Here is a 26,477-nt window from a genome sequence, read left to right on the forward strand (position 1 = left end):
AAAAATAGCAATTTCATAAAAATAAATAGTTTTTGTTTGTTTTGTTTCTATTTACAGGTGACTTAAAGAGTGCAATGACATTCCTCTCAGTTAAAATGAACCAAAAATACACATTGTGTTTATGTAATAAAATTGTCACATGATTGATTCCCACATGTTGCCAGTTTAACCCTGAATATACTTTAGTGACATTTATAGCTATTTATGTAATATGAACATCCCAGAACCCAATACGGCTACATGTGAATACTGACACTTTATTACATGTAAGTTTTGAAACCATTCTGGGGTTCACGACAAAAATATTTTGTTTCAATAAAAATAACGAAATTACAGAGAATTTACGAAATTATTATCGCAGACCATAAATTTACTCCAGCACAGGCTAAAGTGTCTTCAAAAGTGTAATGGCAGTTTAATTATAATGTGTGGTTCCAAAAAATATCTATACGTACCAGAAGGATGGTTCTTTGGTTTGGACCCTTCCGAACCCCTGGAACTTTCAGTTTAGCTTCATACTTTCTTTTAAAAATTTGGGCTATTGCGACCTCCCTCCCCTTCGGAATTTCCATTGACCATCCTTGGGGTGAGTATGGAATTTTCTGGAACCGCACAATGTAGACATGTGCTTATAAAAGTAAGCTGCAGATTGAAACACACTAATCTATTTTTTTAACCTTTTCACATTTACCTGTTTTCTATGGAATATATAATTATAGATTGTTTTTACCGGTTTCACTTTCGCTTCACATCATCGATGGATCAATAGCACTAAATAATAATAGTAATAATAATAATAATAATAATAATAATAATAATAATAATAATAATAATAATTCTATCCGCGCAGAATTGTGAACCTTTAAAAAGCCGGTCGTTCATTTGGCTCTTTGAAAACGATGAAGGCCGACGTTGTTTAATCGAAACGTCTTTTAAGTTTGATAAACGTTGTTTATAACGTTGACACAAGTCAGTGTCAGGCAGAAATTTTAGATTCTTAGTACTGTGTGTTTTTTCGTAAAACTCTAGCATCATGTGCCACCTGGAAAACCTGACACAAAGACTACAAAGTCTCGGAAGCGCTTCCTTCCATTGACAATAGCTCGAACAATGATATTGTGTTGGTTATGGGTACTAAAAAAGTCGACGGTTCTGCTTGGTGGGGCAGTTGTTCTTATGTGCGATCTGTCGATCGCTTCAAACGTGTTTAGCCGTAAGATCGGAAACATCTTGAAATGTTTGTATGCAGGCCTGTATTTTTGCTCTGTAGTCTTAAACTTTATAGTATTTATTTTAAAGGTCATACATTAGGCCTCTGCAACATCCTGAACAGCTACAAGGACAGCTGACTCTCAAACATTAAAAAATACAATACTTTCGTTAGAGTTTCCATGTGCTACACGATAGAGGCCAAATGCGAGAACTTTTTCTGGAGCAATGCAGTCCGCAACCTTTTTTTTATTTTTTTATTATTTTTTTTTATTTAGATAATTGACGCCTTACTTACAATAATAAGTACACTTACAATAACAGCTAGCACAATACTTAAACATTAATAAAGACAACACTAATACACAAATAGCCGGATTTTTTTTTTTTACAATACTTGTAATAATACGACGGAAGAAGAAGAAGAAAAAAAAGTACACTAGAAGCGCAAAAGAAAGGTATACAACTACACACACAATATATATAGCTAGCAGCTGGCTTTGGGTAACAACAAAAGAAATTATGTGTTTTCACTGCTACAAAGGGTGGTCCACTTGTTCCTATGTTTATTATAATTACCATTTCTGATAGCAATCTCTCTTTCTGATTGAATTTTACTTTTAAGCAAACAAAGAAAGACCTCAAACATTGGATTTTCAGACTTGATTTTTGAAAGGTAAATGTGATATTTGCCTATTAAAAAGAAGTGGTTTAGCGCATAAAAACTAGAAGATCCTGGTTTATAGCCATAAAGAATTTCAATAGGTTTTGGATTTATGTTTTCAAAGCGTTTTACGTTCCACCATTCGATTGCCATTATCCAAAATTGTTTCACGATAGGACACTCGCAAAACATGTGTTCTAGTGTTTCATTTACATAATTACACAACTCACATACTGGTGAGGCTTTTATCTTCATTTTATATAGTCTTTGGTTTGTAGGGAGAATGTTATGGATTAATTTGTACTGAAAGCTTCTTAGTTTATTTTCTATTGTGATTTTGAAAGGTAGTTCATAGATGGCTTCCAAGTCCGTAGCATTTTGATTCTGTAGGCGGTGTTCTACAGTGGGTGGGCGAAAGGACTTTCCGACGAGCAGAGAGCGAGCTTTTTTGGCAGAAACATTATCTGCTGTTAAGACGTTTTGCGTTCTTTGATTACCTGAAGGAGTATCGAGGATTGCGGTTTTCCAGGCTTTTGGGATTGCGGCGATCACGCCTGCGTAGTCCAAAAAAGTTGTGCGGACACCGAACTTGGCCTGAAAATGTTCGAAAGATAGAAAGTTTCCCTGCTCGGTTAGAAGGTCACGAACCTTTACGATTCCATTTTTATGCCACGATTTGAAATAAAATGATTTACCGCAAATCCTTATGAAACGATTGTTCCATAAGATCTCTTCTTTAAAATCTGTGGAATTAACTGGGTCATTTGAGTGAATTTCTTGCCAATTTGACAGAATCTCTTTATAAAAAATTGGAATGTTTTTTAACTCTAGGTAATTTAGATTGAAATTGCACTGAAACAGGAAAGCACCTCCATATTTTAACAAAAACGAATTAAGAAAGGCGCACCAGTTGTTTTCAGGCTCATCACAGAAACGTTTTACCCAAGCAATTTTTAGGGACTTGTTGACGTCGTTGAAATTGACCATATTGAGCCCGCCTTTGTTCACCGGGCCGATTAACGTACTTCTTTTAATTTTATCAGGCTTAAAATTCCAAATAAAAGCAAAAATTGTTTCATTTACTCTTTTGATGAAATCTGATTGAACGTGTAACACTGAAGAACTGTAAACAAGCTTAGAAAGGGCTAACGTTTTAATAATGGTTACTTTCCCTAAAATCGTTAAATGCCTACCAGACCAGAGATTTAAAACTTTTTGAAGCTTAGAGAGCTTTGTTTCAAAGTTCATGTGTTGGCGAACTAGAGTATCGTAAGCAAAGACGACTCCAAGAGTTGTAACGTATTGTTCTGGCCATGATATTCCGAACGGACTGTACTTACCAAGTCTGCCCTTCCAAGCACCAAGCCACATTCCCTCGGTCTTGTGTCTATTTATTTTGAGTCCGGAGCACGTACCGAATTGCTCAAGAAGGGTGAATAAATTGGAAGCAGAACTGTCATCCGGCAGAAAGGAAGTAGTGTCGTCGGCATATAGGCTAAGTTTAACTGTTTTATTTCCGTTATGAAGACCTCTGATTGATTCGTCAAAACGAATTTTATGTGCAAGTGGTCCGCAACCTAGTATATTCACGCGTTACGACCGGGCAAAGGACGTTCAATAGGTTTCAATAAAATGTCAAGGCACATCGGCTCATTCGTGCTTGTTTGCAAAAATGCCTTCGGTTGATGAAGTGAATCTCGAACCACGACTGGTTGGGTCTTGGAAGTTGCCAGAAGTATGGGTTATGTCTACGAGCCCGGCGCCTTCGTCTTCTAAATTCTGCTGCAAGACCACCGAATTTTGATGAATTTGATGTCTAAAAATGCAGCACATCATCAGTAGCATTCCTGTTTCAATTTGAGCAGGATTCAAAACCATAAGCATGCAAAACGTTGCAAGATTTGACCGGGCTTCACTTTTACGCCAAAACAAAATACTTTTCGCGCGCAATGTAAAAACCGCCACAATGAAATTTAATATCAGCGCTACTTGTAAGTGCTAACAGGTTTGACAAATTTGAAGAGGGAAATAGTTTGAATGCGAACACGAATATATTTGACAAAAATTGTTCCGACAAAATGTGTCCTTTGATTTTGTCCGAGACAATTCTTTATTTGTCCGCTAGTGCGGATAGGTCCTTATTTTAGCGAGTTCCCTTTCAATGGAGAAAAGAGCCCGCGTCCCCAGCTGGTCTAGGGGGACGCGGGATCTGGGAACGAGAATGTGGAGAAAAGTTGAAAGTATGTGTCCTGCAAAGATCGCTCATATTTCTTCCACTTACGCGTATTTTTGTATTTATTCTTAGTTTAGCAATGAATAAAGTTTGACTTACCACTGATTTGCACTGTGTAGACCCGGGTATATTGTAATCCTTTGCATTCGTACGTTCCTCCGTCAGACAACTGAACATTGTTCATAATCAATGTTCCATTTGGAAACGCTTTAATCCGAGCCCTGGATGAGAAATTGATTTCTTCATCTTTGCTGTTGAACCATTTTATGTGCTGATTGGTTTCGTTTGGTAGGGAACATTGAATTGTTTCCATGCTGCCAATGTCAATAAACGCTCGATTCATTGGCAACACTTTTCTGTTCTCTGAAACAAAACAAACTCATTTTAGATTCACGCTATTACTGATTCAAAGTATGCAGGAAAACTTCATCAAATTCGACTGTTTTAGATCAAGTCGAAAGTAAACACTTTACAGACGGGACTGGGAGAAGTCGCTGATTCAGCTTTTGCTATTGATCTGTAGGAAATTTATTACTGGGGGATAAGAAGCTCCCTCTGATTATTTATACGCCAATCAGCACACTTCTCCTGACTTTGGATCACTGTATCCTCGATGTTTCTCGCCATACCAGGACAGTACCGGTACATTGTTTCACGTGCACGGGATTCACTTTTTGCAATCTCTTGATTCCTCCCGTGTACCAAATTCAGCATTTCTTGCTAAAACTAGCCCGTTGCCTAACGCACTGAATCATTGAAGTTCAAGTGGTGGGAATTTCCCTTCAGTACTTCTACTGTTTATGGCCAACCTGATTTCGCTAAGTTTTTATTAAACAGAACAATCATCCTCTGTGATAAATATTTGGATCTGTGACTTAGATCCTGTACTGGTGGGCATTTTATTTTTCAAGGGCTTCCATGTCAGACGTAAGATCTTCATGAGTCAACAGACTCATTCGATATATATGTGCAAGATTAATATTTTTAACAGGCATTTTGAGTCCAGGCCTATATCTAACATTTTAGAAATACCTCTAAATTCTAAAAAGTATCTTTTTAAGCCTAGGTGAAACTTGGTCGGATTCGTCTTTGGGAGTGTTTCAGTTGGCTTATAATCTGTCAGAACTCTTACGGACTGGCCATAAACAATATTTTACAAACTCTATCGCCAAAAGCTCCTTATCGATTAGTGCACCTTTTTTATTTCAAGTACACAAGGATTATGATGCATAGGACACTGGGTGACCTTCTTGAATGGAGCAAGCCCCCGGTCTATCTTTTTGAAGCATCAGTCTAAATAATAATAATAATAATAATAATAATAATAATAATAATAATAATAATAATAATTTATATAGCGCTTTTTACATGTGCTGATCAAAAGAGCTTTACAGTAATTTCATTAAAAACAATAAAAAGTATACATATACATAAAACAACTAAAACCTAAAGGTAAAATACAGTAAAAATTTAAAAAGATACATTAAAATGCTGATCTAAATAAAAATGTCTTAAGTTTACTTTTAAAAACACCAAGTGTCGTAATAATACGCAGGTCGGCCGGCAAACTGTTCCATAAAGCCGGTGCAGATGAAGTGAAGGACCTGCCGCCAAGTGTTGGGCGCATTGTCTCCCGTGGAACTTCTAATAATAGGCTACTATTTGAGCGTAACGAGTATGAGCTCGTTTGCTTAACTTTCACCAAATCACTAAGATAAGATGGCGCAAGACCATAAATTGATTTAAAGGTAAGAATTAAAATCTTAAACTTAATTCGATGAGCAACGGGAAGCCAATGAAGCTCGTAGAGGGCTGGAGTTATATGTGAGTACTTTGTATGTCCATAATTAGTCTTGCAGCGGCATTTTGAACACGCTGCAGTTTGGAAATTTGAAGATTTGGCAGTCCATACATTAAGCTATTACAATAATCCAGTCGAGAGGTAATAAAAGCATGAGCAATTGTACGTAGACTATCAACAGATAGATATTTCTTAATTCTCCTTATATTATGTAAATGAAAGAACGCACTACTGCATGCCTTGCTGATATGTGTAGACTTTGACATTTTTTCATCAAACCAGACTCCCAAATTTCTAGCACAGGCGACAGACCTTATGTCATTATCACCTACGTGTAAACAGCCGTCGCAAGCTAACTTATTTAGCTGATACTGAGTTCCAATTAATAACATCTCGGTTTTGTCATCATTTAGTAGAAGTCTATCACTAATCATCCAACTTCGAATATCTGCAATACAACTTTCCATGGCCCTCATTGCAACATCTTGACTGACTTGGCTATCCGGTTTAAAGCATAAAACAAGTTGAGTGTCGTCTGCAAAGCAATGGACGCATGGTAGGTGTTTTTCTATAACGTCAAACAACCGAGATGAGTAGATAATGAATAGAAGAGGTCCTAAACAAGAGCCCTGAGGTACCCCGCAGTCCAAGTTGAAACATTTAGAAAGTGTACCACTGATGGATATCCGCTGACTTCTGTTGGACAGATATGACTTGAACCAGTTCAGGACTGTTCCCTGTAAGCCGACTTTGTTTTGCAACCGATTGATGAGTATCTCGTAAGGCGAGTTGTATGAGTATCGATCTCATACAACATAAGGCGTATAAGAAAGTACCTTACTAGCGAGGCTACGCAGTCCCTTGTTCACGCAATTATTATGGGTCGTGTAGACTACTGTGATAGTTTGCTAGTTAACACACCCGCTACACATATTGGTAAGCTTCAGCGTATACAGAATTGTGCAGCCCGATTGGTCAGTCAGACACCTAAATTTGACCACATAACACCGACTTTAAAACGTCTTCACTGGCTTCCGGTATGTTTTAGGATCGAGTACAAAATATTGATCCTAACTTTTAAGGCAATTTATGGCGTTGCACCGTCTTATATTTGTAACTTAATCAAGATTAGAGACCAAACAAGATTCAACCTGCGATCGTGCAAGGAACTATTGCTGCAGCCATCAAGGGCAAAGACCAAGAAAACTCTTGGAGACAAATCGTTTCAAGTAGCAGCCCCTGGACTGTGGAATAAATTACCATCGGACATAAGATCGATAAAAAGCTACGATCTTTTTAAACGAACAATTAAGACATACTTGTTCAAGAAAGCATTTGCGCGTTACAGCTAGAGCCTCTTTTAGCATGACTTCCACGAATTTTAGTTTTAGATTTAGTTTTAATTTTAATCTTGAGTTTTCGATTTTTATACTAGGAAAGTTTTTAATTGTATTCTTATATATCTTCATATAATATTTGTAAATTTGTTTGTTTGTTTGTTTGTTTTTCTTCTTTTTAAGTTTTAAATTAACTTGATGTAGGCGCATTTGATCATATTCATATGCTAATTTGCGCCGAATAAGTATTAAATTATTATTATTATTATTATTATTATTATTATTATTATTATTATTATTATTATTATTATCTCGTGATTAACAGTGTCAAACGCTGCACTAAGATCTAACAATACAAGAAGCGTGACACATTTTGAGTTCATACCAAGCATGATGTCATTCATAACCTTCAACAAAGCAGTTTCAGTACTATGGCCTGCACGATATGATGACTGTAAAACTGGGTAGATGTGGTTCTGAAGCATGTGTCCATGAGTCTGATTGTATACAGCCCTTTCTGTTAACTTAGAAACATACTGAAGATTACTAATGGGTCTGTAATTCTTGTACAACAAGTCAAGGCCAGCCTTTTTTAAGATTGGATTCACCAGTGCACACTTCCATCCGTTGGCAAATTGACCAGTCATAATAGATGTGTTGATGATCTTTGTCAGGACCGAAAGTAAAACATCCAAACAGTTTACAACAAGAGGCGTTGGGATAGGATCAAGCATGCACGTTTTCTTCGCAGAACTGAGAACTAGATCACGTACATTACATTCTGTAAGTTGCGAAAATAATTCCATGGTAACAGCAGCAGTCTTGCTAGGGTTAGTAAGAGAATCAGAGTCGTTGCTAGGTAAGCCTTCCGTCATTTTATCCAACTTTGAGTGAATATCACAGATCTTTTTGACAAAAAAGTCACCCATCTCATTTGCCAGTTGCAGCTTATCTTTGAGAGGCGGAAACAAAACTTCATTCTCCTGCTTCAACAATTTTCTAGTGGCATTGAAGAGATCTCGTTGATTTGAGCTGTTTTCTTTAATGAAGTCGGTGTAAAATCTTTTCCGTGCCACATTCATAAGATAAGTAGCATAGTTCTTTTTTGCTTTGAAATTAGTTAGATCAGACGAATTCCTTGTGCGGCGCCATCTGCGTTCAGCCCTCCGTCGCTCTCTCCTAGCATCCTTGATATCATCATCATACCATGGTACCAGAGGTCTGACTTTGATGGTCTTTGTCACCAGTGGTGCGTGACAATCCAGTATCTCGGATAGTGTTGTGTTGTACAGGTTTACCAGATCATCAAGATTATCAGGACTGTCTTGAATAAGGGCCGAAGACCGCACATCATGTGAAAACAATTCAATGTCAATACCTTTAATTTTGCGGTAGGATATCTCTTTGACAGTAAACGATGGTTTCTTAATTATAAGATCACAGATCACAGTGATGTGGTCGGAGAAGAGATAATCCACGACAGGAGCGGTCGATATTAGCTCGTCCACGTCCCTTGTAATCACAAGATCCAGTGTATGGCCTGACACGTGGGTCGGTTTATCAACGTGCTGCTGTAAACCCATAGACTCCAACAACTCTAACAGTCGTGCACGATCAGCGTAACCAAAAACGTCAACATGAATATTAAAGTCGCCAGTGATTAATAATGGCTCAGATGACATAATTATTGATTCCAGATATGAAGTGAATTCTTCAAAGAATTTGCCTGTTGTAATTGGATGTTCTGAAGAATATGGTGCCCGATAAATAATCATGATTCTAAGTTTACTAGATCCGCAATCCACAATCCATTCCGAGTATTCAAATGACGCTTTCTCGCTAGCATCCACTTTCTTCACATGCAGAGAGTCTCTGATTATTAGCGCTGTTCCACCACCAGTGCGGCCGACACGAGAATGATCAACCATTTTGAATCCAGGAGGTGTTGCTTCTATTCGATGGGCAATGTCACGATGAGAAAACCATGTCTCCGTAACTGCAAAAATATCCGCTCCACTTGTAGAAGCATAGCACAGAAAGTCAGCCGACTTGTTCCTGAGAGATTGTGCATTCAGACAACAAAATCTGACATGATCTCGCCCATCGCGTATGCTAGCTGGTGTTTGTAGAGGCTGTCGAGGAACAATGACCAAGTTGTTAATGTTCATACCCCTAGGACGCGGTGAACTGGAAAACACTGGTTCCGAGCAAATACTGTGAGATGGAACTACAGATTTAATTAAATCGCTACTTCTTTGTAAACATCACAGAGCTCAAAAACAGGTGCACAAGTAGGATGCTGAGGCATTTGATTTCTTGAAATTCTTTAACTTGCGCAGTTAACCAGTGTGATTCTGTGTCATTCTGAAGGGTCTGAAGAGGCTTATAAGAACAAATTCGCCGAGGTACTTAACTGATCCAAGAAAACGGCAGAAAGCTTCTTTAGTCTGAGGCTGAAGACACTCTGTGATTGAACTTGAATTGGATTGAACTTGGTCCGGGTTGAACTTTGTATTGTTTGCACGAGTACAGCCTAGGAGTTGCTTGAGTATTCCATCATGACAGGCGTCAGTATTCGAACTAATGATGAAACCATCAAAGACCACCTGCACACTTTCAACTTTCCCAACAATTAAACATAGCGGAGCATCCATACTTATATATCGATGCATTTGAGTTTTCATGGTCAACTTGGCTAGCGGCATGGCTCGAGGGCGCGTGCGTCGTACGACGGAATCGTGCAAGATGCGGCGATAGTCATCCGGGATATGGTCATTTTGGCTAGCGGCATGGTTCGCGGGCGCGTGCGCCTAGCGACGACGTCGCCCCATAGTTAGTTTTAAAACGAAACTAGCCACTGCATGGATCAAGTCCTCTGAACTGTCTGAAGAAAGAGACAGGACCCTGATTGGAGGTAACAACCTGTAATGAATTGCTGAGCCCGATTTTATGACAGAAAATGTCATGTTGTTCTTGCTTTCTGGGCGTTGTTGTACCGTAAGGCATTCATTTTAACAATGATCGATTTAAATTTGTCTTGCACCTTTGGGCCAGCATATATATTTCTTTCTGTTCTTAGAAAGCAGAGTATTAATAACTCTTAATTAATTTTTACGAGGCCATGAGTTGTTCTGCCTCGAGATTATTATTTTTGTTGTACCGTAAGAGACTCAATTTAATGATGATCGATTTAAATTTGTCTTGCACCTATGGGCTAGCTTTGACCGCATATTTATCTGAATGGAAACATTGTTAAAATGGGGAGCTCCGCTTTTAGGCTTGCCTAAATCTATATTATTTGTTTGTGAAAATTCACGTCCAAATGGGTTCCTCTGAAATCGGTATCGTTCGACAAGGGAGTTAAAGGCGCAAGAAAACGAGCTTTCTTCATCAAATGGACTTTGCCGAAACGCATCCTTTTCATGAAGGCTAGGAAATACACTCTTGCCACCCAACTTTGAAAAGACTTTTCTAGCTGTGATGATTTTGAACTGCTCACTTTTGGTGTCTTTGTTAAGGTGTCAAGGATCCAAACAGACGTGGAGAGTCCTATCCTTCTTTTCAGCAACCACATGACTGTTCAACCAGTCAGTGATAAAGTTTCCTTTATGGTGTATTTCTGCTTTATGGTGCAGCTGAGCATAGGCGTACGGGAATTTTTTGCCAGGGGGGGGGGAACCAGAAACTCATCACATGGTAGGCAAACACTGTCTCGGGTGAATTTAACTGGCTTTACCACGCCGACTTCAGTTTAAAATATAAAATATATATCTCTTTGAAAAAACATGGAAACTTCTTAAAAATTGTCTTTGCCCAAATTTCTCTTGCTGCCCAAAAACTCTGAGTTGCCCAAAATCTGGGGGGGGGGGGGGAGGGAGGGGGAGGGGAACTGCAGTCCCCCAGCCATCCGGCCCGTACGCTTATGCAGCTGAGAGTCACCTAGTCCAGTAAGACAAGGTTCTCATACGAAAGTAATACTTCTCTGTTTGTTTAAATAATCTCCGGTGTTCAACTGAAAGTTAATAAGTTCGTCACAATTTTTTGCAGTTCTGTGAAAAATTGACCAATTTTTTTTCTAGATTATTCATTTTGATTCCAGAACTTGAATTGTTCAAACAAAGTTTCTTCCGTGGACTACAACAATCAACAATTTTCTTTATTACCACACCTAGCATCTTCTTACTCCCTTGAAGAATTTTCGGACTATTTTCCCTGACGCAATGCAGCGAAATGGTAACTCGTATTCCTTATTCCTTCTATATTCGGCTTCTGTCGCCTTCAAATGTATTTCAAAACGTCGTTGAACTTGAATTGCTCCATAATTCCTCAGTTCACCGTCCCCACGATATATTTATTTAACTAACACATCTTTACGAGCGAATATCGAAACACATGCTTTATCACTTGACCAGAAACCTAGTTTCCAATGTAACTCGTATCAAGACTTCATAGCTCAGCTAGTAGAGCAACGCACCGGTAACGCGGAGATTATGGGTTCAAATCCCGTTGAAGCCTTGAATTTTTTTAGGCTAAAAAATGCAATTGCATAAATTGCTTACACACTGCGAGGATCATTTCATTCATTTCATCATTTATCCGCAGTTCACATATATGTCTTTCATATATTCACTTTGTCATTGTAGTTATTATTTTAGTATTTCAAAACTTGTCATAAACTTACTTGGTTCGCACAATGCCTCAGCACCCTTGTCGTCTGAGCAGTCAACCTTTCCATCTGTGCGCTTGCAGTATGCCAATTCAGATTCATCTCCCTTGCAGTCTACATCTGACATCAAAAACGGTATTTCGCTATCCTGCACATCTGACCCAATGAATTCAGCCAGAGTATCTTTAAAACCCAACTGTCGGCAAATGACTTGTGCATCTGTAATACCCCATTCACTACGGCAAATCTTTCCCCACTTCCCTCGGTAAAAAACTTCCACTCTACCACCGTAGTCCACCTTTGCACCATTCAAGCGTACGAGAACTAGCAAAAAACGTCGCAAATTTATTATTTACCTTAGTTGGTAAATGACAAGTAAAAACTTCTATGCACGGTACTGATGCGAATTTTATGGTTTCAACTGGTTGGACACGCGGAGGGATAGTTTAAGTTAATGTCTAACTTACTGGTTTAAATAAAAAGTTCTCTCTACTTAGTAGATGGTGACATGTCGATCAAGGCTTTGAATAACGTCACAGTTGCCTACGGAATGCTAATTGCCATGAACAATCACTTCTTACGGCTTAAATGACTACTTTTGAAGGTTAACCATTACAGAATGAAACCCTCGTTCAAAACTTGGAATAAACTTCAACAAGTAGGGTAGCGAACAAGGGTTCAATTTGTCAATTCTAAGCAAGACCTTAACCTTTTCAATTTTCTTCATAACTGATCGTATGACGCCCGAAAGCAATCGACACTTAATATGCTGCTCTTTTAAAGTTGGTTTTGTCGTTATAACTGATTGGATTTCTAGTTCTCTTGGACGGTGACTATTAGTGGTTTATATAAGAAGATCTGAGACTCCAGCCAACGCGTGAGTTTCCTGATAAATACCTTTGCATGTTTGTAAGTTCCCATCGCTGTTATTGAGGCAGTTTGTCAATGGCGCACAACTATGGCGAACAGTTGTGTTGGAGCCACTGTTGTTGTCATAAACTTCGCTGTTAGAGTAACCTATTGCCTGGCAGGTCAAATTTTCCTCAGCAGTATCCCAAGTTGCCGTGCACAGTTTTTTCCAGGTGTTGTTCTTGTATATTTCCATTGTACCAAAGGATGGGATTTCCTTTGCTTGAAAGCGCAGTGGAAACTCTGATCAACAGAAAACGAATATAATGTTTAATTGATCTAACTGATTTTACCGACTTAGATGATTTATCCGTGTAAAAACTAATTAACAATTATTCTTTGAAATCGAGGTGAATAGTGGTAGAATATTCACCGAGCCGCGGAGCGGCGAGGTGAATATTCTGCCGCTATTCACCGAGATTTCAAAGAATAATTGTTTTAGTATATACACACGAAGTGATCTCAACAACAAGCGATCTCAAAGTTTTCAGCAGGAAACCATTTAAAGTCGATTTAATTGACCTCTCAATTCATGCGTGGAAAACCGACATGCGCGAAACAGTTTACAGAATCTTCAAACATGGCAAATCTAGTTAATCTTCGATAAAATCCTCGTCACAATCTAGCAAAATGGTCCTTTAACACCACTCAAATCTGCAATCTGATCAAAAACCTGCTTGCAAAACATTTTGACCGTTGAATCAAAGCTTTTGAAGTTCACTTGAATTGAAAATTGAAAGAGCAGTTGGCGAAGGATCCACCTGAAAGTTTGGATAAGAAGCTTACTGAATGTCTGCAGAACTGTGGTGAAAACTGGATGTTTTCTTGCACAAAGACTTTTTCCTGAATATTTGTGGAGGATCTTGGTTGAATAACACTTGATGTTGCTGCCGATAAATCTGCGGTATTCATTTCTGCCGATGCCGGGCGACTTGACGGTAAGCAATTGTTTATCGTTTTAGTACTCGAGTTGTGTGGACATTGTGCTGCAAATTGCGAAATATGTAATCTTCTCTTACTTTGAAAACCATCAGGCCAAATTTCTTAGCCTTTTTTTGTCTTTTCTGGTTCAGCATCTTCTTGTATTCTTAGTATTTGCGATTCAGAAACGCCGGCGAAACGCGAGTTTACGCCGGCCATTTTGTTTCAGTTTGGATCAAGCATTATTCACTCCGTAGGGAGTGAATAATGCTCATTAGCCCGAGATAGCGAACCAATCAGATTGCTTGAAACACCAAGATCACTGAGTGTGTATATACTAATAATAAAGATTACCAGGTAAGCTGTGCACAGTGATAAATTACAGCTGGGTTCACTCAATAGACTTACTTTTGGTTGAGTCTCTATAAAGTAAGTTGCACTTACTAAACCTCCTGATTCGTATAAAGACGGCGTATTTTTTTTTAATCTTTTGTCTTTTATCTGGTATACACGTTGAAAAATTTTTCTAAAACGATTCCCTTTTGAAAAAAGATATCTGGTTCCATTTGAAACGTTTCTTTGCATTTTAGTTCGTGGACACTTATAGCGCGTGAGTGAATTCTAATATAAAATATAAAATCGTGCTGCACTAATCTTGACCTTCTTTTGTAATGATAACAATGATGACGACTTTGTTGGGAAAAAAGATATTCAAAAGAAATTTCATCGGCAAATAGCTATAGCTACTATGGTCTATGAATCACTCAAAGGTCATGCACAAGAGTAAGTTCCCTGACCATATTGAATTTCAAACTATTTGCCTAGGGAAACCGAGGAAAAGTTAACTGTTCCGCTGACCCGCACCAAATTCTAAAAAAAGCAGCTCTAGCAACAGTGACGCATTTATTTTGAACAATCTACCTCTTAAGCTGAGGAAAGCACAGACTTTCGCAAGCGTTAATCCGGCTTCGGTGATTTCTTTAATGATTCCTTTTTATATAGCCTTTCAGTTAGCCTGAAAATTTGAGTGGAATATCTCCTGACACTTACGCAACGAGGCCTATTGGCGAGTTGGCTAAAATCAGACAATATTGCACAGACCCGTAACCAGGATTTTGCGTGGGGGGGGGGGGGGAAGGGGTGCACATGAGCGTTGCAGAGGGGTCTGAGAGTATCCTCCTCTAGGATATTTTGAAAAATAGGTTATCTGAGACGGCATTTCGTGCATTTTGAAGTCAGTTTGTTAGGAAACAAGGCAGGCAAAAGTGAAGGAAGCAACGACCATAATTCTCGTACATTTTTAAATTCAAAACGTATTTTTAGAAACAGATCCTTCAGCCGCAGGAAGCTCTTCGCTCACAGAAAATCACTTTCTTCCGTGAGTGGCATTTTACGGACAAAAAAGAGAGGAGACTGCTGGGTACTTACCATTTCCCTTTATTTATTTACTTATATATATTTTTTTTCACAATGAGCGGACTTCAAAAGCTCGTGGAGGAAAGGGGGGTGCGGACGCATCCGTCGCACCCCCCCTTCCTACGGGCCTGATTGCACAAGATTGAGTGGGGTTATTGCTTTATAATTTGTCTATTTTTATTCCGCTTTGCATGCAAGAGTTCGGACGAAACTTGGCAACCTTCGCAGGATATCTGTTACGTACGGATAACAGATAACAGTGACTTTCTGACGATATATGGGTATCGTCTCGTGACAGGTTGTTGAATAACAACATATAGAAACTGAGACATACTGGAAAATTACACATACAATTTATTCCCGCACTACACTTCATTACAGCACAAGTGTCAATAACTATTGGAGAAACCTTTTTTGTCATCTAAAAGCGGAAGTGAGAAAGAAACAAACGAACAAACAAACAAAAACAAATATCAAATGCATATTTTTACAATGAGTGAACGAATTCTCTCGCGCGCTGATTGGCTAATTTTTATTGTCAATAAGAGCACAGACGGATGAAATTCAGTTGACGCAATCAGCGAAAGGTTTGTCCCCGGGTTTGTCAAACTTTTCAGCACGGATTCAGCGCTGCATTCTTGATGAGGCGAGAATAAAACCACAAATCTACTAGTCTTCAATGAGAAAATCATCAACAATTTATGTGTTAAAACTGAAGAAACCGTTGCAACCTTAGAGCGAAAGATGGGATGATTATTGAGATGTTAGACCTGAAAATCGGGGGTGAGCAGGAGTTTGTGCTGTCAATGAGATTAAGAAGCTGAACTGTGTTTTAGCGGATTATTTTGTGAAAAGTTTTCACTGGATTAAAGTTTAGTTGAACAATTCGAATTTTACCTTGTATTTCTTGCCGTATTCTTACTAAACTTTTAATTTACGAGCCTTTGGTTCTCCGTATTACAGAGATGAAATTCAGATTATGCGGCGGTGCGGCAATCGCTTCTTCCACATTTTGACTCTTGCATTTCTTTCCTTCGTTTGCAAATCAGTTTTGGCTTTTTGTTATTGTAAAAAAACAAATTGACGTCAGTTTTTTATGCGTCTGTCTTGTTATTGATGATTAATTTCGTCACAACATTTTCAAGGTTTGTTGTAGATCCACTCGCCTTTTAACACTTTGACAATGGTATGACGCATGGAAAACTGACGTCAATTTGTTAATTGTGAAGTGTTCATCTATATGTACCTTCCTGGCAACTTGACGTGTTACCACATTCTCTTACGACAGCTGTGGATCCATTGCAGGATTTTCCATCGTGCGCTGGCTCTGGGTTCTCGCATTCTCTAGTCCTTGTTTGTATGCCGCCAATTGTCTTAGAACACATACTCCATTTGCTCCACTTAGTCCAACCACCGTCGACTTATAAGAAAATTAGAATAAAAAAAGGTATTCTATATTTCTACAAAATTTAATTTAAAATAAAATTTGTTCTACTAAGTGCGTTTGAAACAGATTAACGCATTGGCCAGTTAAGACGGGCGGTGTATACTTGAATGTGTATTTAAATGGCTAAATGATGCAAAATACAGTTTGCCGTCATATCCAGAAACACTGGCTGGCCATAATTTGTGAGGGTAAAATAATAGTGATGACAAACAGCAGATGAACAAAGGCACTATAAGAGCAACTTTAACATCTTTATTAAGTAAAATTAAAGAAATGTAACTAGAGCAATTTCCATTTCACACTTTAACCTCTTTATGAACCGTATGGTTTTCATGTTTTGGTAATGAAGTTACTTACTTGGACACGGTCGCAGCTGGCAAGGCCTGGAATCCACTGTATATGAACAGTTGAATTCTTGGAGCAAATTAAATGTTAAACAAGCATTAAATTCAATTTTCGGGCCGGGGTATGTTTTGTTAGCCTGATTAGCAGAAGCAGACGACTTAATTTTTATCTTTTAGTCTGTCTGACTTTATCCAATGCGTTAAACGTTTGGTTATACATTGCACTATCTATTACAATTCTGAGAGCCTACAGGTATAAAATCTGGACTTTGTTTCATTTTTAGAGCGCGGTCGTATGCATTCTGGTATTGCCGTGTTAAGTAACGGTAACGTATTTTGGGAACACGTGATGAATAACGACAAGTAAAACCAGAAAATTCCACAAAAGAAATAGAAAAGATATTTAGAGAATACGATTACGATGTGAGAAAAGAAAAACTTAAAATTTGACCAACGAACGAACAAAGTCATAAACTGCACGGACTAAATAAATGTTTTGTACAGACTATATTAATTGAATTCACATTCAAGTGAACTCAAGTTTTACTTTCATTGATTTTCTTTGGAAACAATCATTAGATTCGATTTTAGTGATAAGGATGTTATTAGGCTCAGCCTTCCGCGTCAGCTGGTAACAGGTTTTTCTCTGATAACACTTAACACGGCTTTTTTAATTTTGAATATCACAGAAAACTCCTTCGAGAGTTGCTTTAACTTTTAATATAAAAAAAGTTTTTGTTTGTCAAGTCAGTGACGTTTTACTACAAGAGCTTTGGAACGAAGCTTACAGCAACCAGTGAAAAAATCTGTGGATTTTATATAGGGTTATTAAGAGGAAAGTAAACAGTAGGCTTTAGCTACTTACCGACACGTTTTCGCTCCTGGCGGCCCACCCCGCAGTTTCCCAGGCAGCTTCCCCACCTTGTCCAAGCCATGCAGCCTAATACATATACCAATGAAATTTATTTTCATTAGTTTATAATTTGATTCTTAGTAATGTGAGGAAGCTGACACATTTTATTCTTTAAGCATATGGTTATTTAGCGATGCTCATAATACAACTGTTAATTTAATAAGGTGTATTTCAATGTTGAATTGTTTCAATTCATTCATTTTAATCTAAAACGTTCAAGAATTATTACTAATCGATAATAAAAAAAATTAGATAGACGAAAAAAATGTGTGTGGCTACTTACAATCTGGTTTTTCAGTAGAGATGTCACATGAAACAAAAAAGGAAAAGAAATTACCTCCATCGATCTCCCTTCTTGTTTTATTACTTTTTATAATAATAGATAGGAGTCTTCGCGCGCTCTGATTGGCTAAAAACCTATGTTTTATCAGAGTATAAAACATAGAACAATCACGTTTTCCTCGTCAGCTTTCCACGAGTGCTTCGTGCGTCGTTGACTGTTCGTTGGCTTTAACCACTCGTATCCAACAAGGGCGAATGGAATAAAAGGTTTTTTTTTTTAATTCCTAGTATAAATCCACTGGACATTTCATTTTGATGTAAACGAAGTGAAATATGAGGAGGCGGGAAAAATTGCGGCGCGGTGTTCACTTCTTGAGTTGAATGAAACTCGCAAGGAAAGCGAGCGAGAGAGTTTTCTTTCGAAGTTTTTCTTCGACAATCTCCTTTTAAATCGTCTATTCATGCTGGAAAATTGTGACAACAATTAAGGTTTACGGGAAGATCCAAATCAATTGCTTTTCTAGAAATTGTCTAAAATCTATATCATAAAGCAAAGAAAGAAGCCTAAGCCATGTTTTATTCTGTCATAAAACACTCTGGGCATTTGAGAACACTCGAGAAATGTAGAAAACATTCGCCTGCGGCTCATGTTTTCTACATTTCCCTCGTGTTCTCAAATGCCCGTCGTGTTTTATGACAGAATAAAACATGGCTTAGGCTTCTTTATTTGTTAAATAACAGAATGTCTTGCTTTCACCTATAGCTAAGCTCGAACACATAACTGTTATGTTAATGTCCCAGATTTTTAACCGAAGGAAGTCAACTAAATGAAGGCAGTGCAAAGAGTACACGTTTTGAATTTTTGACGATTTGCTTGGACAGAAATTTCATCCACGACATTAAGAAAATTACTGAGCGTAAAATAACCGGAAGCGCTACGCGTTAAAGCCCCATACGTAGAACCAGATTTTCTGACAGACAATTTTACTGATATAGAATCCAGGGCTTTAGCCGTCATGTCAGCCCACAAATACGACACGTGAGCGAAGGGCCTGACAAGTAATTTTCCACAGATTGTTTACAAATTTTCTTTGCCGACGCGCCTTGAAACAGCCATATAATTTTACATAAATTTTTTCAACGTTTTTCTTACCGACGCGTCGGCACGAGCAAATATTCAGATTTAACTTTTTCGACAAACAAAACGGCCAATATTTTAAGCGAATACATTAATTTTGTCATAGAAGTAATGAAAATTTTCTTATTAACACTAACACAAAATAAATTGTCAAAGAAATTTAATTCTGTGTGTGGAGTTCTAAAACGTCGTCTTACAATTCTATGTAGGGCGGTGTGAGTTTACATGTTAGTTCCAACGTTAAAATTGATACATTAATCATAAAGGCAGCGTCTACCAATCGATAGATACTCACTGCTTAAAATGTTCTTGATGTGCATGAAGGTGTATATTTTTGGAGTTCATAAATGGAAACAATATACCTACCCACTAATTTTTCCGCGCAAAGGCCATACAGAAGAAGAAGAAGAAGAAGAAAATATATATTAATGTATAACTACTATCCAAACATAAGTGCTTAATCGGCTGAATTTCTTGACATTGTTACATGCTTCATAAATCAACTTTAATTTTAAAACATTTTGTTACGTTATTCTGAGTCTATTAAAGAGACCTTTTTCCCCTCAAGGTATCTGTTAAGGAACCAATAAATAAGACCCGATCTGAACTTTAAAACTCTTGTTGAGGAAATAGTGTGATTACCACGGATAAAATTCCTTCTAAGATACGACTAAAATGTTAACAAATTCCTCTCCTTGAAGAGTAAATGTATGCATTGAAGTAAGCTAGAAGAGAAGGAATTACTCGAGACTTCTTGCCAAAAAGAAAACTGTATTAGAATCAAATGCTGGTTAAATCATAGATAAAACCAAAATTTGGAAATATGGTCTTACTAGATGGCTTAATGTGATGTTAAATACAGTAAGTGTAAATAAGTAATAGTAAGCGATGTAATTTGTATTTATCTTAGTTAATTTATATTGCAAACTCGTTTAAGCTAGGGGCCTAACAAGTAACAATAAGTATGTAATAGTAGTATGTAGTATGTAGGAGGAAATTCAGTATATTAACAACATTAAATTAAATTTAGGCAACAGATACAAGTGCTATTTACCTTCTGTCTTGTCTGGAACCATGAAATAAAAAGATAAAGGAAAGGTGAATACGAACTGCATAATTATCTTTAATTCTTAGCGTTATGATGAAAATGGAAAACGTAACGTATTCCATAGGGCGGTGGTTTGTAAATCGTTATAAAGGCTTGTGAGTTAGCTACAGGATATAAGCTCTGAAATCGAGTTTGTTAGTTTTCAAGTGAAAATGGTGCTAGAATTTTTCCTGGTGATATAGTAAATGTCGAAAAGTATAACGTGTCTACATATCTTGTGTTCCTTTGTGTATGATGTTAAGCTCTAGCGAGTTCTTTTAAGACATTCGGCGAAATGAAAATAATGAATTGGGCTTTCTCAGAAACAAACCTTCAAAATAAATTGATTCCGTATAGAAATTAAAGAGCGTTATTGCATTCATCACTTGAAAGGTTTTCTCTTTAATATGTTGTATCTTTCAATGGAAGAGCTGTATAACTGTTACATCATTCTTCAGCATCGAAAAAAATAAATTTTGGTTATTTCAGCTTGTATTGAACTCAGACTTAAACATTTCACCCGTAACCCTCTATTACTTCACTGCAAATAATAAAAGTTCAGCTATTTTGAAAATTTTAAAATTAAGTTCGTAAAGAGCTACTTACCAGCTTCATTTTCAAGTCACGGAATTGACACAAAAAAGAAATAAAATAAAAACAGTGTTAATGTAATGAAAATAAGTAGACGAGTAATATTTGTAGTTCTGGGTGCGTGGAAAGTTTGACTGGAAATAATAACCTATATTACAGACGTGGATATCGATAATGGAAAAACTACTTGGTACAAAATTGGTTAACATCAGTCTTGTAACAATTATGAGTTGAGACTCCATCTATTGTCAGAGTAGAGCGATACTAGCTATAGTCTACGAGTAGTCGCCCTCGTTTTCGAGGATCTTACGCGAAAGCGAAAAAGGAAAAACGAGAAGGGATTGAGGAGAGAGAATTTGACTGAATTTGATCTCGAGGTATTATCTGTCACCGCCCAGTAAGATCACCGTTTTGCTTTTCCAATCATTGTTGCTCAGCCGAGTAAATTCCCATTTGCTCAGATCTGTTGAAAGATGTGTCAGCTTCGATTTGACTCACTGGGTAAACGTATCTGGTATGTTTTATTCAACGTGGAAAATGTGTTTTCCCTCGCAAAACTATTTGTGACACCATGGCGAAAGTTGTTTGTTTTAACAAGATAAGACTTAAAGAACTGTGAATTAACCAGGTGTCAAAGGCAGTAAAACGAAGGTTTAAAGTATTCGCCATCTTTCTATTTTCCTATTTTTCGTACGACTTTCTTAATAAAGAAAATTACCGCTCGAAATTTCAGGGAGGCGCTATTACTTATTTACTTTGCATGGAATAAAGTATCAAATAGCTACATCGCTAATATTCTATGAGCATTAGCATATAAAGAAATCAACTTACCAGCTAATTTTCCGGAAAGGAGAAAAAAGTTTTAATGGTTAGTTAAATTACGATCAGCGATAGAAATATCTCTACCTACTGGAAAGACATATCGGAGGTGGTATAACATACTATAATTACAATTTGAAATTTTTAAGGAGTCCTGACAGAATATTAAATGAAACAGATAACAAACCCTTTAAAAGGATGATTGCTAATATGTTAGTAGATACTTCTACTCCCTTTGTTACAAAATGTTAAAGTCCAGACGTTAGGAACTTGCATCGATATAAATGGAACTTTTGTCGTCTCTCTTCAGTTGTGTGTACAGTAGAGTGAAATTATTTGTATTTGCAATGAAAAGTAGGAGACGTTATTCCATTTTTGTGTTTTTTTAATTTACGGATTAAAAGAAAAGAACTCAAAATCAGAAGTTATCTTTGCCGTTTGCCGTCTGCGGTTAACGTCAAGCTTAACCTCTCTATTATTAAACAGCAGAAGCCTTGGCCTTTTCAATAATCTGATCCACAAAGCCTTCTCCTGGTCCTATAAACTCTACCAAATTCTTTTGACGTGCAGTCTTTTTTATTTGCGTTGCATCCAACATTCTCAATCTCTCGATACACTAACCAAATCCTTAGAAGGCAGCCATCACTTTGACTGAAATTTTTTACGAATACAACGATATAAGTTAAGAGCGCCTTACCACATTCTTAATTCTCCAAAAGTTAAAAGAATGACGAAATTACCAACAAATTGGGATAACTAAGTTTGTGTTCTTCCATAGAAAACAAATTTTATACCTAAAGTCTATTATGGATATCGAGATATGTAACGGATAACTTCAAGTAATCATTCACAGTAAGGAGTTTATAATGTCTACAAACATTTTTTTCTACTTACGGTCTGAGTTTTCATTTGATATCACCACGAACAAGTAAAGAGAAGAAAACAACCAAGAATTAGTAAATTGTAAGTTGGAGAATACTGAGTTATTTAATTCAGCAGATTGAATATATTTCATTTTAAAATACTTTTTTATGTAATTGATGTTTAACAAATCAAGCACATTTTTCTATGGGTCCACACTTTAATAGACCACAGAAATGACGTCATAAAACGTTCAAAAGAGTGGATCTACGAGTCGCCGGCAGGAGAGTGGTTTACACTGCAAAGGTTTAAATAAGAGGTTAAGTCAATGTGAAGGCGAGCGCGCTTGACAGCGTGAAAGATTTCTTTGTCTTCTAGAAACCAACGGATTTCTCAATATTTTGCCCAAAATGGTCCAATTTGAATTTCATCGTTTAACATAAGTTGCCTTGCATTGCGTTACAGGTTACGTCATTCTTATGGTCATTACTTGCATCGACCACGACTCTCGACCAATTAAGGCCCAAAAAATCTTCACAGTCAACGTAAAAAAAGTTATTGAGGATGGGGAAGGAGAAGTACTATTCAGCATTATAGTTCACCACTAAGTTTTCTCCGATTCTGATTGGTTTAAATTGAACACGTGACGCGATAGTGCCCGTCCGCCGGAGGGCGCTATCAGCCCTTATAGTTCACCACTAAATTTTCTCCGATTCTGATTGGTTTAAATTGAACACATGACGCGATAGTGCCCGTCCGCCGGAGGGCACTATCAGCCCATAGTGCCCTCCCGAGAAAAATGCCCGGATTGATAGTGCCCGCCCGTGACTCTTTTTGTAAACAAGCGTGCCTGCGGACAAAAAAAACCCAACCGAATTCACTGCATTTCATGGGTTTCTTGTTTGGTTTTGTTTTGTTTGTTAAATTTCGGCTTTCAATTGAGTTTTTTATCCTGAAAAGTAAAAATAATTCATGATGCTCGTTTTTGTATGCGCGCGCGGAAGAAAATTTAGTAGTGAACAATAAAGACAATAGAGTGTTTCTGTCTCGGAACTATCGGTCTGATAGTTTCCCCTTGGAAATTTGATGTTCTTAAAACTAGCATATTAGCCCTCGAAGCTTCGCTGCTCGGGCTAATATTGGTTTTAAGAACATCAAATTCCCGCGGGGCAACTATCAGCGGATATTTCCTCGACAGAAACACTCTATTGTTAAAATAAGAATGTTCGTTCTCTGTTGCTATCGCCTGATAGTTGGCGAGGGCCCCTTCCGGACAGGGGGAAGGGGGGGGGGGGGGGGGGGGGGGGTGTTACAGGGGCGAAGGCACCAAGTCAACCATCAGACGATAAAAACCGAGAGCGAGCTTTCTTATTGTTCTGGTATAACCCAGTGGTTGATCTATTAAGCATTAAAAATTGAAATATTGATTTATTTTCTTGTGCTTTTCAGCCACAATGCACGGAAGACCACGCGCGCTCCTAGGTCTGTTTGTGGATCGATAGTGGGCCCTGGTGTATGTAGCCAAGAAGATTACGAGTTTGTCAATAGTCGGCCCCTGGGCTATGATCCGGAAAAGCCATACTTTTTCTAATGCCTTCTTTCTTTTAAACCCTTCCCGTAACATTTGACAATTTCAAACATGGAGGGAAATTTTCATTTGTATTTTCAATAGCACCGTTCTCTTGATAGAACTTTGCGGATGATTTACCGCTACGTCATGGACAGTTTCTAAGAAGATCTATTCAATGGTAAGCTTGCTGAAAAGGCTAGAACCAAGTCGTTGGGGTAAACTGCCCTAGAAAGTACAGAACAGAAGTACTGTACAGTGTGTAATGGTGTTTGGATCTCAGTTTCCAAAAGAACGCACAGATCGCGAATCCTACAAAACAATCGTTATTTAGATTTAATCTCTTTAATCTACACTAAGAACACAGTTACACTTAGAACAAGTACGGAAAACATATTTTGTTCGTTTTTGAATTTAATTTAAAGGTGGCAGGTTGATCGGCATGTTCCTGATTGCATGTTTATTTTTTTAAGTGTTTTTAAACACTTAAAAAAATAAACGTGAAAATATGATCAAAACATATATATGACCGAGGATAGTATTTTCAAAAACAATTTAAAAATATTTTGTCATCGGGGCTTTTTTACAAGTAGGACAATTGAAACAACAATAAAACCTTCTTATGGAGTAATAAATGAAAGTATACTTACAGTCTGATTTTCCAAGTGAGTTGGATAAATAGTAACGAAAAAAAATATATTAGTAAATGGTTGATATTAAGGATTCTTATTTATGTTATCTGTACAGTCGAACCTCGCGGAGGCACCAGCTTAAATGCCGTGTAGCTTACGGATATGTGAAATAAAAAGTTTTAAAGAAAAAATAAAATTTTTTTTTTTTTAGGTTTGGGTTGTTTTTTAATTTTCTTTTTTAAAGGTTGGGAAGGGTACCTACCGGGGAAAAAAATAAAAAAAAAAAAAAAAACGGGGGGGTTGGGTCGCTTACGTTCGTCCTTTTGTTCGTATGTTGACTGTAAATAAAAACAAATGGAGCCTTCCTTTGTAAAAGAAAGGAAAAACTTTCTTATCGTATCCTGATTAAAAGAAAATCGATTAATTTGGCTCGTTCGTTCGTTCGTTCGATCGTTTGTCATTATGGGAAAAGCAAATGCATCCAATTTAACCGTGGGTTTGTCCAATTGGGAATTCACAGAAGTGGCAATTAAACACAGCTACACCGATAACCGAATGGAAAAAGGCGGACGCCAGAATTGTTAAACTGTCGTTCAACCTAACTCTTAAAGAATTGTCACTTAAGAAAATTAAAATAAAGCGCTACTTACGATCTAAATTGTCCGGTACGCGAAGCAGGTGGAAAAGACAAAAGAAAAATGAAATAAAATAAAATAAATAGGTGAATAAAAAATAATAAAGAGCAACAACATGTGAAGACCAGAAGCCCATTATTGAAGACAGCAGTTTTTACATATGCGTCTTCTGATTTAAAAGACGAAGTTAGGCGCCTAGTAATACGATCTCAATAAATGTCTGTTTGAGCTATCATATGTACCTAGCACAGATTGTGGGTCTTAGTTTTTGAGTTAAGCTTTGTTTTTCTGTTTTGTAATTTATTACGACCCTCCCCCCCCCTCCCCCCACCCCGCCCCATCGCCCATTTTCTTGTAAGATAGGTTCATCGTGGGTGCTAATATTCCATTGCAAATGATTACAGAAATAAGGAAAGTAATGTTTTGAAAGAAATTTATCATGTACTGCAAATGTTTGAGAGTGGAGAACTGCAGCCTCATCTGAATTCTTTTTATACTTATCTACATGAGAATTGAGTGGGATGAATGAATAAATAAATGGACGAAAGAATGAATGAATGAATTAATTAATTAATTAATGTATTTTCCCAAATTTAGATGTTCCCCTAATTCGTTGTTTTTAAAATACGATTTGTTTAATGGCATCATCAATGAACTACAACAACCAAAATCCTTCACTTTCTCATTTTCTCATTGTAACAACAGCAATTTTTATTTAAACCCCACAGTGGCTACAAATGAGGTCAAATGACCACATCGTGCAGTGTGCTGTAAACGCCTTTCCAATTTAAACCTGGAAAAATTCCTGTCATTCGCCTGAAATTCGCAATTGGCGAAAAAAATTAACTCACACTTTTATCATTTATTACTAATTATTAAGAGTTTTGAGGCTATGTATTTATATCTAAATCAACAAACAAGAAAACTTTTCTTACCCAGAACTGATTTGTCCACAAGTGATATTTATGAAAAAACAAAAAAGTGTTAAGAGAAGTCAGTGAAGGC

The 26,477-nt window shown here is 37.4% G+C and overlaps 1 protein-coding gene across 1 annotated transcript in view; it reads right to left on the bottom strand.

Moving 5' to 3' along the window:
* LOC144667209 (fibroblast growth factor receptor 2-like) overlaps positions 1-18,801 on the bottom strand; it is an 82,259-nt gene extending 63,458 nt beyond the window's left edge. The window contains exons 1-7 of the mRNA XM_078528614.1: positions 18,144-18,801; positions 17,813-17,887; positions 16,961-17,017; positions 16,403-16,576; positions 12,808-13,062; positions 11,926-12,234; positions 4,206-4,469 (exon numbers count right to left, since the gene is read on the bottom strand). Coding sequence (XP_078384740.1) covers positions 4,206-4,469; positions 11,926-12,234; positions 12,808-13,062; positions 16,403-16,576; positions 16,961-17,017; positions 17,813-17,887; positions 18,144-18,303 — 1,294 coding nt within the window. The 5' untranslated portion in view covers positions 18,304-18,801. The remainder of the gene's footprint in view (positions 1-4,205; positions 4,470-11,925; positions 12,235-12,807; positions 13,063-16,402; positions 16,577-16,960; positions 17,018-17,812; positions 17,888-18,143) is intronic.
* Positions 18,802-26,477: the final 7,676 nt, after the last annotated feature.

Source organism: Oculina patagonica, chromosome 10, assembly GCF_052425735.1.
Source record: "Oculina patagonica isolate OP01 chromosome 10, crgOcupat, whole genome shotgun sequence".
NCBI lineage: Eukaryota > Metazoa > Cnidaria > Anthozoa > Scleractinia > Oculinidae > Oculina > Oculina patagonica.